General features: G+C 45.3%; 1 protein-coding gene across 5 annotated transcripts; it reads left to right on the top strand.

Moving 5' to 3' along the window:
* Positions 1 to 7,759: 7,759 nt before the first annotated feature.
* On the top strand, positions 7,760 to 15,930 carry LOC114710253 (NADH-cytochrome b5 reductase 2). 5 transcript variants are annotated; one of them, XM_028894354.2, is made up of 9 exons: positions 7,760 to 7,977; positions 8,536 to 8,674; positions 8,860 to 8,932; positions 11,036 to 11,142; positions 11,831 to 11,960; positions 12,512 to 12,595; positions 13,410 to 13,495; positions 14,607 to 14,706; positions 15,508 to 15,930. In XM_028894354.2, the coding sequence occupies exons 2-9, from the start codon at positions 8,582 to 8,584 to the stop codon at positions 15,678 to 15,680; spliced, it is 846 nt and encodes a 281-aa protein (XP_028750187.2). In that variant the 5' UTR covers positions 7,760 to 7,977; positions 8,536 to 8,581; the 3' UTR covers positions 15,681 to 15,930. The 5 variants fall into 5 exon arrangements, with proteins under 5 accessions (XP_028750187.2, XP_028750188.1, XP_037067629.1 ...); XM_028894355.2 differs by having other exon boundaries at positions 7,776 to 8,168; XM_037211734.1 differs by having other exon boundaries at positions 7,779 to 7,977; positions 8,531 to 8,674.

Here is a 15,930-nt window from a genome sequence, read left to right as displayed (position 1 = left end):
AAACTGACAGTAAGACCCCGCTGCAGAAGATAATACCTGAATAACTCATTGAACATGAAAAACTGGATCTGCTTCCTACATTGAGCCTTCACCCCTACATTCCAGTATCTTTGTTACAGGAGAATACTCTGCACGCTATCAAAAGAGAAACATACACACCAAGCTGGCCATAAACCCTTTATCTACAATGGTGTCCTAACTGCAAGATATGCCAGGGCCAGTGGAACCAGGATTTATCTCTGGTACATAAACTGGCTTTTTGGATCCCATTCCCTATAGTGGGATACCTTGCTCAGCCTTGATGCAGTGGGGAAGGGCTTGGGCCTGCCTCAATTTGATGTGCCAGACTTCATTGACTCCCCATGGGAGGCCTTACTCTCTTTGAGGAGTCAATGGGGTGAGGAATGTTGGGGGAAGCAGAAGGAGGAGAGGGAGGAGGAACTGTGGTTGGTATGTAAAATGAAAAGAATTTTAAAATAAAGTAATAAAAAATAAAACATTTTATGTACACTAAAAAAAAAAAGACATGCCAGGGCAATATTGGCACAAAACTTGTGGGAGTAACCAAACAATAGCTAATTTGACTTAAGGTCCACTCCATTACTGCTTGGGTAACCAAGAACCTGAGACTAGATAGCCCAGGGACTTAGGGTAAAACCAAATAATCCTGGTCTTAAAAAAGAAAAGGAAAAAATGTAGCAATAAATAACTCCTAATGGTATTCTACTATCATGGATCAGTGCCTTCCTTATTCAGTCATCATCAGAGAAGCTTCCTCCTGCAGCAAATAGGAACAAATATAGATACCCACAGCCAGACATCAATCAGAGAATGAGAGACCTTGGAACACTGGACCCTAAATGGGATGTCTCCCTCAGAGCTCAAGGAACCCACAGAAGAGTAGGCAGAAAAATGTAAGAATATGATCAAAACATTTAAATTTTGTTTTGTTTTGTTTTTTGAGACAGGGTTTCTCTGTGTAGCTTTGCGCCTTTCCTGGAACTCACTTGGTAGCCCAGGCTGGCCTCGAACTCACAAAGATCCGCCTGGCTCTGCCTCCCGAGTGCTGGGATTAAAGGCGTGCGCCACCACCGCCCGGCTAACAGGGTTGCTATTATAGGGGTGTTATGGTATAAGGATGCTATGGTAGAGGGATGCTGTGATGTAAGGATGCCATGATGTAGGCATGTTGTGGTGTAGGGATATTGTGATATAGAGATCCTGTGGTAGAGGGATGCTGTAGTATAGGGGTGTCACGATGTAGAGATGCTATTGTAGGGAGATTCTGTAGCATAGGGATACTGTAATATAGGGATGCTGTTGTATAAGGGTGCTATGGTATAGGGATGATGTAGTATAGGAAGACACGAGCCTGATTCAGAAACTTGGGCATGCGTTCTAGCTTTGGTATTTGACCTGAGAGCTAGCATAGAATCTCTCTGAAAATCATCTCTTAAGATCAGGCAGTAGCAGGAAGGTTACAGTTTCTTAGTGAGGCTTCACTGTGAAGTCTGCAACTCTATGGAAGTAAAGACTTGCAAATTCCTCTTAGAATTGTCTATAGTCCAATTTGCTGTGTCTTCACTTGCTCTTGCCTTTAAGCTCACTTCTGAGACAGATATTGTCTTTACAACAAAACTCTTTTCTGAAAATCTCCCGCCTCTGTGCTTTTAAGAGATGAAATAAACACTAGGCTAGAGCTGTGAACATCTCAAGTGCGAGGAAGTAAAATATCCTGCTCTATACATATTTCCTTGGCATATGAAACTACAGATGGAAATAGCTCTGAAAATGTCCTTTTTATGAAAGCAATTTATATCTATATTAGTAAAGCAAGTGGAGGATGAAGGCAAAGATGTGTCCTCTGAGATGCACGTGCTTGTCTATCCTGGAAAGATCTTTTCACAGGAAGAACAGATGGGAATCCTAACACCTGCCCAGTAGAGATCACCACAGGTTTTCCTATGAGAGTCGCTATGTGGGTAACTGTCTTATAAGACAACCACTGGAGCCTTGTGTTATGGGAGTTTTTAGAATAGAGGCCTAACAAACCCAACAGGCTAGACTTGGATAGTGAGCCTCAACGTGCTAACAAAAAAGATAGCTGATAGTGAAAAGCAGAGAAAAGTGATTTAGGGCAGCCACACTGGGAAGAACAATTAAGGAGATCCAGTGACCACCCAAGTCCAATTTCAGGGCCCTAACATGAAGTTTAGGTTTAAATTGAGGGTACAAGGTATGTGTAACCAATTAGTCATGGTCAAAATATAGTCCCATCATTGACCTGTTTCTGTCTCCTAGCTCCATGCCCATCCTGCAAATTGTCACAACTGTGTGAAGTCTCTTTAAGAGACAAGCTTCCTTTCTAGCTTTTCCTTCCCCAGCATGGCACTCCTAAAGAAATTCCATTTCCTTGAGGCCAACTGTATCTGTAGTCTGAGAGCCAAAGCACAGGTGTCTCTCTCTAGAATGTCTTCCCTCTTGCCAGGACAGTTAAACACACACTTCTTCACTCTCCTTTTTAAAAAGGAAAAAGTTTTAACTGTTTTAATTTTTATTGTATGTGTATGGGTATTTTTTGCCTACATGTATGTCTGTGAACCACATGCATGCCCGGTGCCCAAAGATGCCAAAAGATAGCATCGGATCCCTTGGGACTGGAGTTTTAGATGGGCACTAGGAATCCAACCTGGTTCCTATGGAAGTGCAACCAGTGCTCTTAACCATTGAACCATCTCTCCAGCCCCACACTTCATCCCTGACTATCCCATAGCTTGTATTGTCACCTCACCACCTCAAATAGTCCCAAGACCCTCTTCCTTTGAGTCACATATAAGTGACAATTGTCTGGCCCTTTCCATGAGATTCAGACTTTGTTGATAGTTTCTGCATTTCTGTAAGTTTTTTGTTACCTATTGTGCGTCTCTTTATTTCACAGAGTGTGAGAGCCCGTTTTCAGGTTCCTCGTGGCTTTACCTAGCAGGTCCGCATAGAGGATGATTAGGGCCACGGACCTGAGTGCAGGTGTCTGAGATGGTCTGCACTTGGCTGTGCTGGGGGAGGAGGTCTTTTGCTCCACCCCTTGGCGTCTCTATAAATACCCTGGGCAGGGACAGTCAGGGCCCCTTGGAAAAGGTTCCAAGCCCTCTCGAGGCTCTCCTTTATTTTCTATCTATTTATCTCTGCAATCTAAATCCTTCTATCTAATATTTCCTGCTGCCCGCACTCAAGAAAACTCTGGGGAAGTGTGGAGATGGTGGGTAAATGCCCCACAACAGAGTAAAATAATCTACATTATAGGGAGAAGAGGAAAATGTTAAGTTTTCTACACCAATTCCAGCTGTATTGAAGTGGGAGTTGGGGATGTATCCCCTCATTTCTCTTCATACATCATCCCCCTTCCTCCTCCTCAGCCTCCCCACCCCTTTCTCTGACTGACAGCCTGAAGCTTTCATCCCCAGATGGCACAACCCTGTGCAGGTGGCAGGTTCCCCTAGGAACAGCATTTGCTTTCCCATCGACTCCCGTTGCTCCAAGCTGTGAACTCACAGTTGCTACCTTCTGGAGGCTGGAGCTCAGCCTCTGTCACAACAGATGCTGTTTGGGAAGAGTTGAAGCAACTGCTGTAAATATTGGTAGAGAGCTTGACTAGCACCATCGGCATAACTCAGCAGACATAGTTGTTAAAGAAGGAGATCCCTGAGAGTGGGAAGGACAACAGGAATAGGATTCTACAAGCTGTTCTTTTCACTCTCCGCAATCTCAGTTTCACACAAACTCTCATCAGTCAGGAGTCTCAATCCCCTTTGCCTCTCTGCAGATTGCTAGGGTTGGTCCCACAGAAATGTGCAAAGTTTTCCATCTCCACCTTCATTTTGTTTTGAGATAGGGTCTCCTGTATCCCAGACTGGCCTCAAAGTTGTTACATAACCTAAGGTGACTTTGAACTTCTGATTCTTCTGCCTCCACTCACTGGCACCACAGCTATACATCACCATACCTGGTTTATGTAGTACTAGGGATCGAACCCAGGGTTTCATGTATACTAGGCCATCACTCTACCAACTGTGCTACATTCCCAGCCTACCACAGTCACATTTCTGTGTGGTACTATTTTATTTGTGCTCTAACAAATAAAGCTTGCCTAGAGATCAGAGTGAACAGCTAGCCACTAGTTGACCATAGAAGCCAAGCAGTGGTGGCACACATTTTTAATCCCAGCACTTGTGATCTCGTGCTTTGATCCCAGTACTTGGGAGGCACAGGCCTTTAATCCTAGCACTAAGGAGGTAGAGACAGGAAGTGATACGGCTGGGCAGAGAGAGGAATATAAGGCAGGGGGAGACAGGAGCTCACCCCTTTAAGGCTGAGGAGTTGGCGAGGTAAGAGGTATCCGTGGCTTGCTCCCTTGTCTCTCTGATCTTTCAGCATTTACCATGATATCTGACTCTGGGTTTTTATAATTAAGACCAATTAGGATTCATGCTACATTTCTGTTATGAATATCTAGGTTGAAGACATTTCAAAAACTCAAATACAGCCACAGTTCTATCCCCATCTGCAGTGCTCAGTGGGGAATTCTGGCCAGGCAGCACCAATATACTTTAGTCCCAAATCCTTAAAGAAGAAACAAGGGGAAAATCCAACCCTGCCTTGGTCAGTGTCAGAGCCTAGAGTAGTCTAGGCTCTCCATGTGTCTCATAAAGCTTACTCCAGTCAAATAAATGTGGCTGCTGCAATTCTTTGTCCTGAGTGACATTTTAGCAGAATACACAAAGGATGGGCCCACGCCAGGGAAAAGAGGAAAGCTGCTCATGTGGCCTGGCAGAGACAATGAGCTGGAGTTGTGACCAGGCAGGAGGTAGCTTTTGAGAAAAGAGGTTGGCCATGAAAGCAACTGGGGCATTAGGAAAAGCAGAAAGAAACTTCTGAGCCAAAATATAGGAAAAACACTCTTTAAATATTTTAAAGATTGCAAACAAAGAAGTCCATATAGATTAAGAAGTCGATAGAGATTAAAAAATAGTTCATTTAATGTATTGCTGTCATAACTAATTATTATAAACTTCATGGCTTAAAACAACATAAATTTATTCTCTTACAGTTCTGGAAGCTAGAAGTATAACAGTTACTCAGGATAAAGTGAAGGGGTCAGTGGGGTTCATTCTTCTACCAAAGGTTATAGGAGAAATTTTCATTTCCTTGAATTTCAGTTTCTAGTGACTACCTAGACATCTTGGCCTGTGGCCACTTCCTCCATCTCCATGGTTCATCACTCTACACTGCTGCTCTCTTCTCACTGCCCTGACCTTCCACTGTCTTCTCTGAACCTCATATATGGACCCATTTTCTCAGGCTCCACAGACAGTCTAGGCAAATCTCCCTGCCCCAGCATTCTTCATCACAGTCTGAGACACAGGAAAGAAAGTCAAAGTATTTTTACTATCCCCCATTCAACAACATTTCATGCTGTTGTAGAAATATAATGTTCAATTATAAAAAAAACCAAAGAATTATTATTTTTACACCATCATTCACAAAGAGATCAGTATCTCTTTGGGGCTGCATTGTGTTGCAGGGTTTGCTTTTTAAAATTGCTATTTGAGGGTGGTGGTGGCAAATGCCTTTAATCCCAGCATTCAGGAAGCAGAGGCAGGCTGATCTCTGTGACTTTGAGGCCAGCTTGGTCTACAGAGTGAGTTCCAGGACAACCAAGCTTACACAGAGAAACCCTGTCTTGAAAAACCAAAAATAAAAAAAAATAAAATTGCTGTTTGAGTTACCAACTTGAGTTTCATAATATAGATGAATTTTGGCTTAGGACTGGGACAGAATTTCAAACAATTTCTGACAGGCCCTAAATCTACTTTTGTCTTTTGTCCTATGTATTTATGAAAAGTTGAGTCTCAGCATTAACAATTATAAAAAACTTGATAAACTCTGAAAAATGTTTAAGATGCTTCTGCTACCTCATGTGGAATCAAATATTCAGCCAAGAGTTGCTTCTTCTTGTAAAAATCTAGCCTTGGGGAAAATCCAGCCTCCCCAGCTTGTTAACACCCTGGCAAGACGGAGAAAAGGGTTGCTATAAACTCGTTTACGGTGCCAACTGAAGAAATGAGAGCTACAGCCTAGAGGAAGAGCACTAGCGTGACTACATGTCTAATTTAACATGTCTCCTGAGCTGCTTCCATGAGCCTCCCAGAACCAAGTGTTGGCAGGGTGGGACTGACAGCAGCATGCCGTGCCCTCACTAGTTGGAGACAGGTAAGACTCTATAGGAGACAGGATGAGAAGTACAGCTTATGAAGATTCTTCACAATGCACTTCAGAACCTTGGTTTCCTTTTCCACTCTTGCCAATGGCAAAAGTAAACTCTGATTTCCATCTGAGAGAGCTAGAGAGGCCAAGAAGCAGGTCCCTATCAGCTAGGGCCACAATAATGGAGGACCACAGACTGTCTAGGCAAAAGGATCTGAGAATCCCAAATCAAGGAATGGACCAGCTGTGGTCTTTTGGAGGCCTGTTGGGGAACAGAGAACTTTTGCCCTTCTCCTGAGCTTTCCTCTTTAATTCATCTCCCCTCTCTGTGCATGTTCCTGTGTTCAAGTTTCCCCTTGTAATAAAGACCTCAGGCATACTGGATTATCTTCATTACTTCAGTTATCTCCAATGAGAACTTGTTTGCTGGTATTGGGAGTTAGGGTGTAAGGTAGGAATGTGAGAAATCAGCTCAAGTCACAAGACCACCCTCCACCCCAAGCACCATGCTGCAGTAGGCACACATATTGACATCTTCCACGATATCTTCCTGGGCCCTCAGGTTATTGCCAGATAATTTGATTTTTTGACAGCTTACGTGTTTAAAATATAAAGTCAGGGCTGGTGGTACCTGCCTGAAACCCCAACTATTTAGGAGGTTGAAGCAGGAGGATCAAATGTTTAAGACCTGTCTGGCTACAGAGTGAGTTTAAGGCAACTTAGTAAGACTCTGTCTCAAAACTTAAAAACAAACAAACAAAAAGCAAAAAACCCAACCAAACTACAACAACAAAAAGAAAGGGCGGAAGATACAGGACACCATTAGTTTAGCATGTGTGAGGCCCTGAGTTCAGTCTCTAGTATGGAGGGGAAAAAATGTCCAGATTGTACAATGATATCTCATGAAGGATTGTGCTTTGCACAATATGCTCTGTCGAAGGATATCTTGCCTGTTTTGATCTTCAGTGTCCTTACCTTTTTACAAAGTTATGACAGCACAGGACTCTTGCTCAATTTTTCATTGAGTTACCTGCATCACACCCTTTTTTAAGAGGTTTATATGTGTATCAGACAGAATTCCTTTGTCAGATGAGTTATAAAGGTTTTCTCCCAACATGTTTCTTGTCCTGTCTCCAACTAGTGAGGGCACGACATGCTGCGGTCAGTCCCACCCTGCCAACACTTGGTTCTGGGAGGCTCGTGGAAGCAGCTCAGGAGACATGTTAAATTAGACATGTAGTCACGCTAGTGCTCTTCCTCTAGGCTGTAGCTCTCATTTCTTCAGCTGGCACTGTAAATGAGTTTACAGCAACCCCTTTCTCCATCTTGCCAGGGTGTTAACAAGCTGGGGAGGCTGAATTTTCCCCAAGGCCACTGGGATGCGCAGGGACACTTAAAGATACAGAGAGGGAGCCCTGTCATGAATAGAAAATCTGGAGGCCAGTATGTAGTCCATCCCCACAGGGCCAGCCGCGGAGGCTCAGGGCTGGACCGGTGCCAGAGTCACGAGACACAGAAGCCTGAATATGTCAGGGATTTAGTGGGGCTTCTCGCTCCTGGTGGGTTCCGCCGGAAAGGCGCAGGCAGGAAGGAATCCAAGGTTGGGGGCAGCGGCAGGCGATGGCTTCAGCAGAACTCACAGGCGGTTTCCCAGCTGGTGGGAACCCTTGGCCTTTCAGCCGGAGGACTGGGTGACAGCGGACCTTTCTGGAACAGGTCCGGATGTGAACAAACTGGCCTTGTTAGGGAATGGGGCGGAGTTGAGGGCCGTTGTGGGGAGGTTGGCCACACCTCTGGCAGATGGGTGTTGGCCTCCTTTGCCAGCCCTGGAAGGTGCTGCTGAGTCCCAAAGGCACTCAGGACTCCACTACAGCTGCATCTGAAGTGAGTGGGAAGTCTCAGGAGAGGTAAGCCCTGTCTCTAGCCTTGTTGTTAGCCACAACCACCTACGAAGGACAGCACAGCTATCTCTCAGATGGGCCTGTTATAAATAACTATTGTCATCACTGCTCCCCATTGTTGGCTGTAGCCAGGATGGAGGCAGGTGGGCAAGAAAGGCCTGAAGAGACTAGCACTCTGGTCAGGTGTCAGGCCTTGTCCAGGAGGCCTGTTGAACCTACAGCTAACCTCTCGTCCTCTGGTCCCCACAGGCAGCCTTCTGTGTTAATACCTTTCCCTCTGCTAGTCCTTTGAGACATAACACCAGCCATGCTTGGAGTTGCCCAGGAAGGGTGAGATCTGAGGTCTGTACTCACATTGTGTCTGCTAGGACAGGTCCCTGCTGTTGGCCCTTGGTGTCGTCAGCGTCACTATAATTCTCATGATCCGGAAGCAAATAAACTTAAAAAAGAAAGGTCGCATCACTTTACAGGACCCTGAAGCCAAGTACCCTCTGCCCTTGATTGAGAAGGAGGTAATGGGTCACCTAAACCTTCCCCTGGTTTAGGTGAAAGAAGACAGGGGGGTGAGAATGCTAGCTGGGAAGGTGGGATGAGCAGTCACCTCGGAGACAAATGGATCAACTTTCTAAGATCTGGGCCACACAGTAAAACTCCTAGAGAGCCAACAGAACCTTTTCTTTTTTTTTTTTTTAACTAGCAAATCAACCACAACACCCGAAGGTTCCGCTTTGGACTGCCCTCACCGGACCATGTCTTAGGGCTCCCTGTAGGTGAGCAGTGCTTGGTGGCAATCCAGGTGTGGGTCTTTGGGATGCTCAGTTCCTATTAGAAATGGATTCTCATTCTCATGGGATATGGAGGATACACTGAAATAGCCCTGGATCACATGAATGGAGGGAGACAGGCAGAAGGACTTCAGGACAGTGTCTTCATTGTTCCATTTGACTGTCATAAAATTAGTATCTTGAGGAGAACTGAAAAGAAGTAAGCCTAGAGTCAGAGGCCTAAGACCTCATTAAAGGCTCTTGCCCATGCAATTTAAGGCCAGTGCCTCAATCAACCTCACTGATCTTCCATCTAGAAAAGTGTTTCCCAGGCCTGTCAGCTTACTTCAGGTATAGTGAGAGCAAAATGACTGATGGATGTGAAAGTTCAGAAACTGCATAGTGTTAAGCATGGGTAAGAAGAGCAGATATTCCCTTATAGTCAGACCCCAAAATCTGTGGCAAGTGACTAGTGATGCAGATGCCCCAAATGGATGGATTATCTGAGGGGGTGCTGAGACCCACTTAAGGAAACTAGCCCTGTCTGTCCTCCTCAGATTCTGAGTTGTCCCATTTTTTCGTTTCATCAGTAACTACTCTAGACAATGAGTCCACTCTCCTGAGGTGGAAGACCTAAGGGACAGGTGTGGGGCAGAGAAGCCTTGTTGCCTGCCTCTTAGTGGACAGTCTGATTGATGGCCTACTTTTCAAAGAAAGTCGTGACTGCAACTCTGACAGGTGATGAAATTATAACACAAGGAAGCCTGTTGGCCTTCACTGCTCTGTACATGAGAGTGCTATGTCACTGGGCTTTCTATTCCTCTACTTTAGCCTGTCACCATCCTGTTGGGGGACAGTATGAAACCAAAAGCCACTTGAGAAATAGAATTTCTAGAGACTTCTCTGAGCTACTCTCCCTTCAGCCCCAGTGGAAGCAGCATGGTCAGCGGAACAAGGCAATGTAGTGGCTCTAAGAGTATGCCAGAAAAATGGCGAATGCTTCACAGTTCAGCTGAAGTGAAGATAGTTATAGGTAGGGCTCTGGGTCAGGAACACAGCTCCATTCTGCATAGGGATGCAGTAACTCACTTCTCGGTTCTCAGCTTCAGGTGAGCTTTTGGAAGAAAGTTGCTGCTTTGGGCCTGTGTTGTCAAGTGTCCCTGGTGTCCAATCAGGCTATGGCTATTAAGTTTGCACCTCAGCTTCCAGGAACTCCTCCAAGACCCAGATGAAACTGCTTAACATCTTGAACTAGCCACTCTGTCCTCAAGCATCCCACTCCCCCTCCTTCCTTTCTGCCTCCTCTTCATCTCTGTCTCTCTCAGTTTCCACTTCTAGCTGTATTTCTAATTTTCCAGGCATACTTAATTTCTACTCCACCTGAAGTAGAAGCCTGGAGCCTTCTTTTGCCTCTAGCTTTTAGCATCCCTTGATGCAGCTCCTCCCCTCAGTACTAATTGCTTTGGTCTTTGAAGTCTGGCCTTCAATCTGGCTCATTATCTGACATTGGGCTACAATCTCAACTCCTAAGTCTTCAGCCCTCCAGGCCTATAGAATTCTACTCTGGACAGGCAAACACACAGTGTAAATGTCCCTGTTGCTTCTCAGCAGAACCAATGGCCAGGATGGAACATATTGTTGCTTTATTTGAAACAGAACTGTCTAGGTCTTGAGACCCTGCAGAACCCATAAGGCTAAGCCCTGTTCTATGCTGAGACAAAGATGGGATACTTGTGACTCCCTCCCAGACTTCAGGTTAGGAAGAAAAAACTTTGTGAAGACTGTAGTTTTCTTTAAATGGGAAAAAAATTTTTCTGATTTCTTTTGTGAGACAAGTTCTTGCTCTTAGCATAGATTGAACTGCAACTTACAGCCCAGGTTACTTTTGAACTCAAGTCAATCTTGTCTCTGATGCCCAAGTGCTAGGATTATAGGCATGAGCTACCACACCTGGCTCCTTCCTGATATTTTTAGTATCCATTTCCATCTTTAATTAAGTCTTACTCCAAGAGTTATAGTGTGATCATAGCTAGGCAGATGTTATCAAAGTGAATCTTGGGGGATTTCTGGGTTATATTTGATTATCAACATTTGATTTTTTTTTTGTAGGTAACTATGTCCATTTCTTGGCCCAAATTAATGATCAATGGGTAATCAGGGCTTACACTCCTGTTTCTAGTGATGATGATCAAGGCTTTGTGGACTTCATTATAAAGGTAAATAATGCCCACCTTTTATCCAGCTATCTGGAGCCCCCAGGTATCCTTAGGGTGGTAGAATGGAGAGTAATACTTTTTCTCTGAGAGGACTTATGGCCTGGACAGCACTTTCCAATAGTCTAATTTATCAGCAATGCTACAATTAACCCTGTAGTGTCTCAAAGGATTGCTGTGGTTAGTTTAATAGCCAACTCGACACAATCTAGAATCACCTGAGAAGAGTCTTAATGGGGGACTGTCTATACCAGGTTGGTCTGTGGAAGTGTCTTTGGTGGATTGTGTTGATTATATTAATTGATGTAGAAAGACCCAGCCCACTGTGGGTGACACCATTCCCTAGGCAGAGGACCTTGAACTGTGTAAGTATAGAGAAGGAACTGAGCATGACTAGGCATGCATGCATACATTTTTTGAATGTGATGTGGTGAGCTGCTTTAAGTTCCTGTCTTGACTTCCCTGCAATGATGGACTTTAACCTTGAATTGTAAGGTAAAATAAACCCCTTCTCCCATGAGTTGTTTTATTAGGGTATTTTATTGTGGGGACAGAAATGAAACTAAAACAACTGTTCACAGTGAGTATGGCAGTGTTCACTTGCATGACTTCTGAAGGCAAATGTACTTTCCAGCTGTGTGCAACCATAGCCAAAGGCCTGGGAGCGTAAAGACCTGTGCTTGCATTTCAGATATACTTCAAAAATGTGCACCCCAGGTATCCTGAAGGGGGAAAGATGACTCAGTACTTGGAGAACATGGAAATTGGGGACACCATCCTTTTTCGAGGGCCCACAGGGCGCCTGTTCTACCATGAGCCAGGTACCAGGTGCTGTTCAGTGGGATCTCACAGTTGGGCAATTCCTCTCAAAGCTGGGAAATTCCTGCAGTGATTTTACTGTGGTCTTCCTCAGCCCTGGAGCACATGGGCTTGTACTTCAAGTCTTCACACATTCATTCACGTGAATGCATTTATAATGACTTCTGTCACTGCTCATATTTATTTCACAAGCTTTTATGCTTCATCTAGAATGTCTCTGGCACAGATACATGAAAGGTGCCTGCTGATGTAAATGGTGGAAGGACTCCACATTGATTGGTTCATCCAGATTTTCCATTTACTCACTCATTCACCATTGTCATGGAGGAGGCTCTACAAGGCTCCAAGCTTGCCTAAGAAAAGACCCAGATATCCAATGGATGTCTAGCCTCAGTTTCCACTCTGTACACTGGTGGCCAGTGAAGCTACTGTGTCTGATTCTCTGGCTTGGAATGCTACCACCTTAGCTGATCTTGCCTCCTAAGAGTCAGAAGTCTTTTGTAGGCAGCCAGCCAAAGGCTATAGAAGTCATAAACATCCTCTATGTTTCTAGGTTCCCTTATAGTCAAAGTAGACGAAATGAGTGAGCCCGAAAACAGACTGTTTCATCACCTGGGGATGATTGCTGGGGGAACAGGTAAGAGGTTTCTGGGTTCCTCTAAGACCATTCTAATTTGGGAGTCATTGGACCCTATGAGAGGAGGTACAAGCAATTGCTCCCCAGCTGTGGTAGTGGCAATGTGGCAACAGATACTGACTCTGACCCTGTTCCTCTGCAACCATCATAGTGACTCCCCAGGAGCCATGGGAACCTTTCCTAAGAAGCCAGGCAGGGCAGGCTTTGCTGGATGGTTCCTAAATAGTGGAAGATCCAGTTCCAGTCTGACTCTCCAGATCCCTTGAGAATGAACCCTCAGGGATTAATAACCCACAGGGTGTTAGGCACCATCACAGGCAATTATAATACTATCACATTTACTGGCCATTAATTCTACTATGCAAGCAAGGACAAGAACTAACGCACAGAATGTTTTTGCCCTCTTGCAATAGAAAAAGAAAAAGGGCTGAGGATATGGCTCAGTTGGTAGAATATTTGCCTAGCACACACGAGGCCCTGGGTTCCCCAGCACCACATAAAAAACAGGCATTGGTGGCACATGCCTGTAATCCCAGAACTTGAGATAATCAGAAGTTCAAGGGCATACTTGGCTACACCGTAAGTTGAGGCCAGCCTGAGATATGTGAAACCCTGTCTCAAAAAGGAAAGGGGGCTTTTGACCTTCTGCTGCATTAAAAAGGAACACCAAAATGAAGCTTCTTCCTTACTTTGGGTTTGGGGGAACAGAAGGGGAAATGGTAGAATCGGGGTTAAATGATATTGCTAATCTGCTGAAGGCCAGAAATGGAGGCATTGGAGATGGTAGAAAGCTGGCCTGCCCACTGTTTTCCAGGCATTACTCCCATGCTGCAGCTTATTCGCCACATCACAAAGAACACCAGTGATGGGACCAGGATGTCCCTTCTCTTTGCCAACCAGGTCAGTTCTGCAGAGTCAGCCCAGAGCTTGCTACAGTAGCATGGAATGTTCCCCGAGTTGGGGCTCTATATGAATTCATTCCCCTCCCACTGCCTAGAAACATGCTGCTTGGGTGCCTTGGGCTGTGGGAGGCTTAGTGGGTTCTGAAAGTCTGCTGGTGGCTGAAGAAGCTGAGGCCAGGCCTGTTTTGTTTGTTTCTGCTGACTTCTGGCATCTTCCCTACAGACCCATTCCACGCACTGAGCTTTCTCCTTAATTCACTGAGCTTTCTCCTTAATTCCCATTCTGGTCTTCTGAATATTAAATAATGGATGTTCCTGCTGGAAATTCTGAGGATTTCAGAAGAATATGAATACTTTTATCTTTTGTCTTTTCCCCAATATATACTATGTATTTATATATGATATATCCATATATATCACATATACTTTTACACTTAGTAGTATCACATATGCATCTTCCTCTCACTAACTTTAAATAGTCACATCAGAATCAAAGTGAAATTTTTCCAAAATTTCATTCAGGTTCTTTCCAGATTTTGTCATAAACAATAATTATGAGTAACTGGGCCTGACCTGATAACTTTTACTTTATGAAACCATGCCAGAAGTAGCATTCCTGGGAGAAGAGACATGGAGGGTTTGATGACCCAGGCCTAGGCATTCTCTTGGCGACTTGTCCCCCTTTTCTCACATGTAAACACAGACCACCTTCTTCTATACATCACCAGCACCATCCTCCCCTGGCTCCTTGGGGAAGGCCAACCTGAACTAAGCCTGTGTCTGTTGGGCCTGCTAGACCTGATCCCTGGATACAGGAAAATGAGTGGAGACTTTTGCATGCACAGGGTCTATGCAGCCGTCCTTCCAGCTAGAGGGCAGATACACTCTTGGTACCTCTACCTCACCCTTCAGCCCCACCAGCTCTTTATATTGACAGAGAGAGGGTGTAGTGTGCAGGAGGAACAGGACCTCGTCTGCCCTGGAGTCTGGCAAGCTCTCAAGCTAGGACAGTGGCAATGAAGGTGTGAATGTACAGGCCCACGTGTTCAATCTAGGTGGGCATACTGGCTGTTCCTGGATGGACCATTGTAATGTTGCTTCTTTTCTAGACAGAAGAGGATATCTTGTTGAGAAAGGAGCTGGAAGAAATCGCTACAACTCACCTTGACCAGTTCAACGTGTGGTATACCCTGGACAGGCCTCCTGTTGGTATGCCCATGTTACCCTCTCTTATTCTGAGCCATTTCCACCCTGTGACACACCTACAGACTAGTCTCTAGGTTTTGTTTGCTTGTTTTGCCTTTAAGGTTTACTCCAAAAGAGCCTTAGAGCTTTTGGTCTGTATAGAGCATGCAAGAATCTGATGGGAGGAGATTGTGTGCAGCAGGTTGTAAAGGGGAGTCAAGGGTAGGTGCTAATTCTACACTCCCCACATTGTACTGAGTATAGACCCGGAGCCACCAGGCTACTTGAACACCTGCCCTCCACAGTCAGCACATTTCACCTAATATGACCACTGGGCCCTTACTCTCTTGTACTGCTCATGGCTACTCTGCCATTCACCACCAAACTCTTCTGGACAGTCGTCTTCATATGCTCAGCCTCAGCCAGCTGCTGCAGCCCTCAGCTAGCACCCAGGAACAACCACGCACCTTGTATCATGCAGGGCACATCACCTGCTTCCTTAATCTCTATCTGTCTTGGCATATTTCAAGCTGCCAGCAGACGGTGCTGCCCAACTCAACAAACACCCCACCATACCAATATGACCTCCTCACCCACCTCTACCTAACATCCCCACTCAACTCAGTGCTTAGAGCAAAGAGACATCATCCTGAGTCTAAGTCCAAGGCTTGAGCCTGGAATCTGGAGGCAATGCTGCAGATGGCTGGAACCCCCTATCTGTGGGAACCAGCAGTGCAGACTTCTCAGCTTCTGTAGGTCACCCTGGTCTCCAGCATCAGGGGCAAACGCAGAACCATGCATCTTCCCTGCTTTGCTTCATTTCAGGATGGAAGTACAGCTCTGGATTTGTTACTGCTGACATGATCAAGAAGCACCTCCCTCCCCCTGGGGAAGCCACACTCATCCTGGTGTGTGGTCCACCACCTATGATCCAGGAGGCAGTTCACCCCAGCCTGGAGCAGCTTGGCTATACCAAGGACATGATTTTTACCTATTAATATCTCCTATGCTCCTTGGCGGGTCCCTCTCCTCTGTTTCAGAGTGAGTTTGCCTTCACATTATTCAACTACAGTATTTTCTAAGTGCCTCTCCATGTACACTTGGGTATGGTGCTGTTCTCCTGGGTGTGGACCTAAGAATTCAAAGGATGGAAGAAGACAAGGTAGTTTTTGAGCTTCCAGGCTTGGAGGCTGGGGATGATGCCTTTCTCCATGGCTTAGTGTAATAAACTGCACTGCTCTGCATTTA

Source organism: Peromyscus leucopus, chromosome 1, assembly GCF_004664715.2.
Source record: "Peromyscus leucopus breed LL Stock chromosome 1, UCI_PerLeu_2.1, whole genome shotgun sequence".
Taxonomy (NCBI): domain Eukaryota; kingdom Metazoa; phylum Chordata; class Mammalia; order Rodentia; family Cricetidae; genus Peromyscus; species Peromyscus leucopus.
This window is presented reverse-complemented; position numbering and strand designations above follow the sequence as displayed.

What these genes read in the sequence shown, in the direction of transcription:
- LOC114710253 (XM_028894355.2), top strand. Translation starts at nt 8,062, where the DNA reads ATGGGTGTTGGCCTCCTTTGCCAGCCCTGGAAGGTGCTGCTGAGTCCC. An exon ending in CCTGTTCTACCATGAGCCAG is followed by an intron (nt 11,961 to 12,511) that starts GTACCAGGTGCT and finishes CTATGTTTCTAG; the next exon opens with GTTCCCTTATAGTCAAAGTA. An exon ending in GATGATTGCTGGGGGAACAG is followed by an intron (nt 12,596 to 13,409) that starts GTAAGAGGTTTC and finishes ACTGTTTTCCAG; the next exon opens with GCATTACTCCCATGCTGCAG.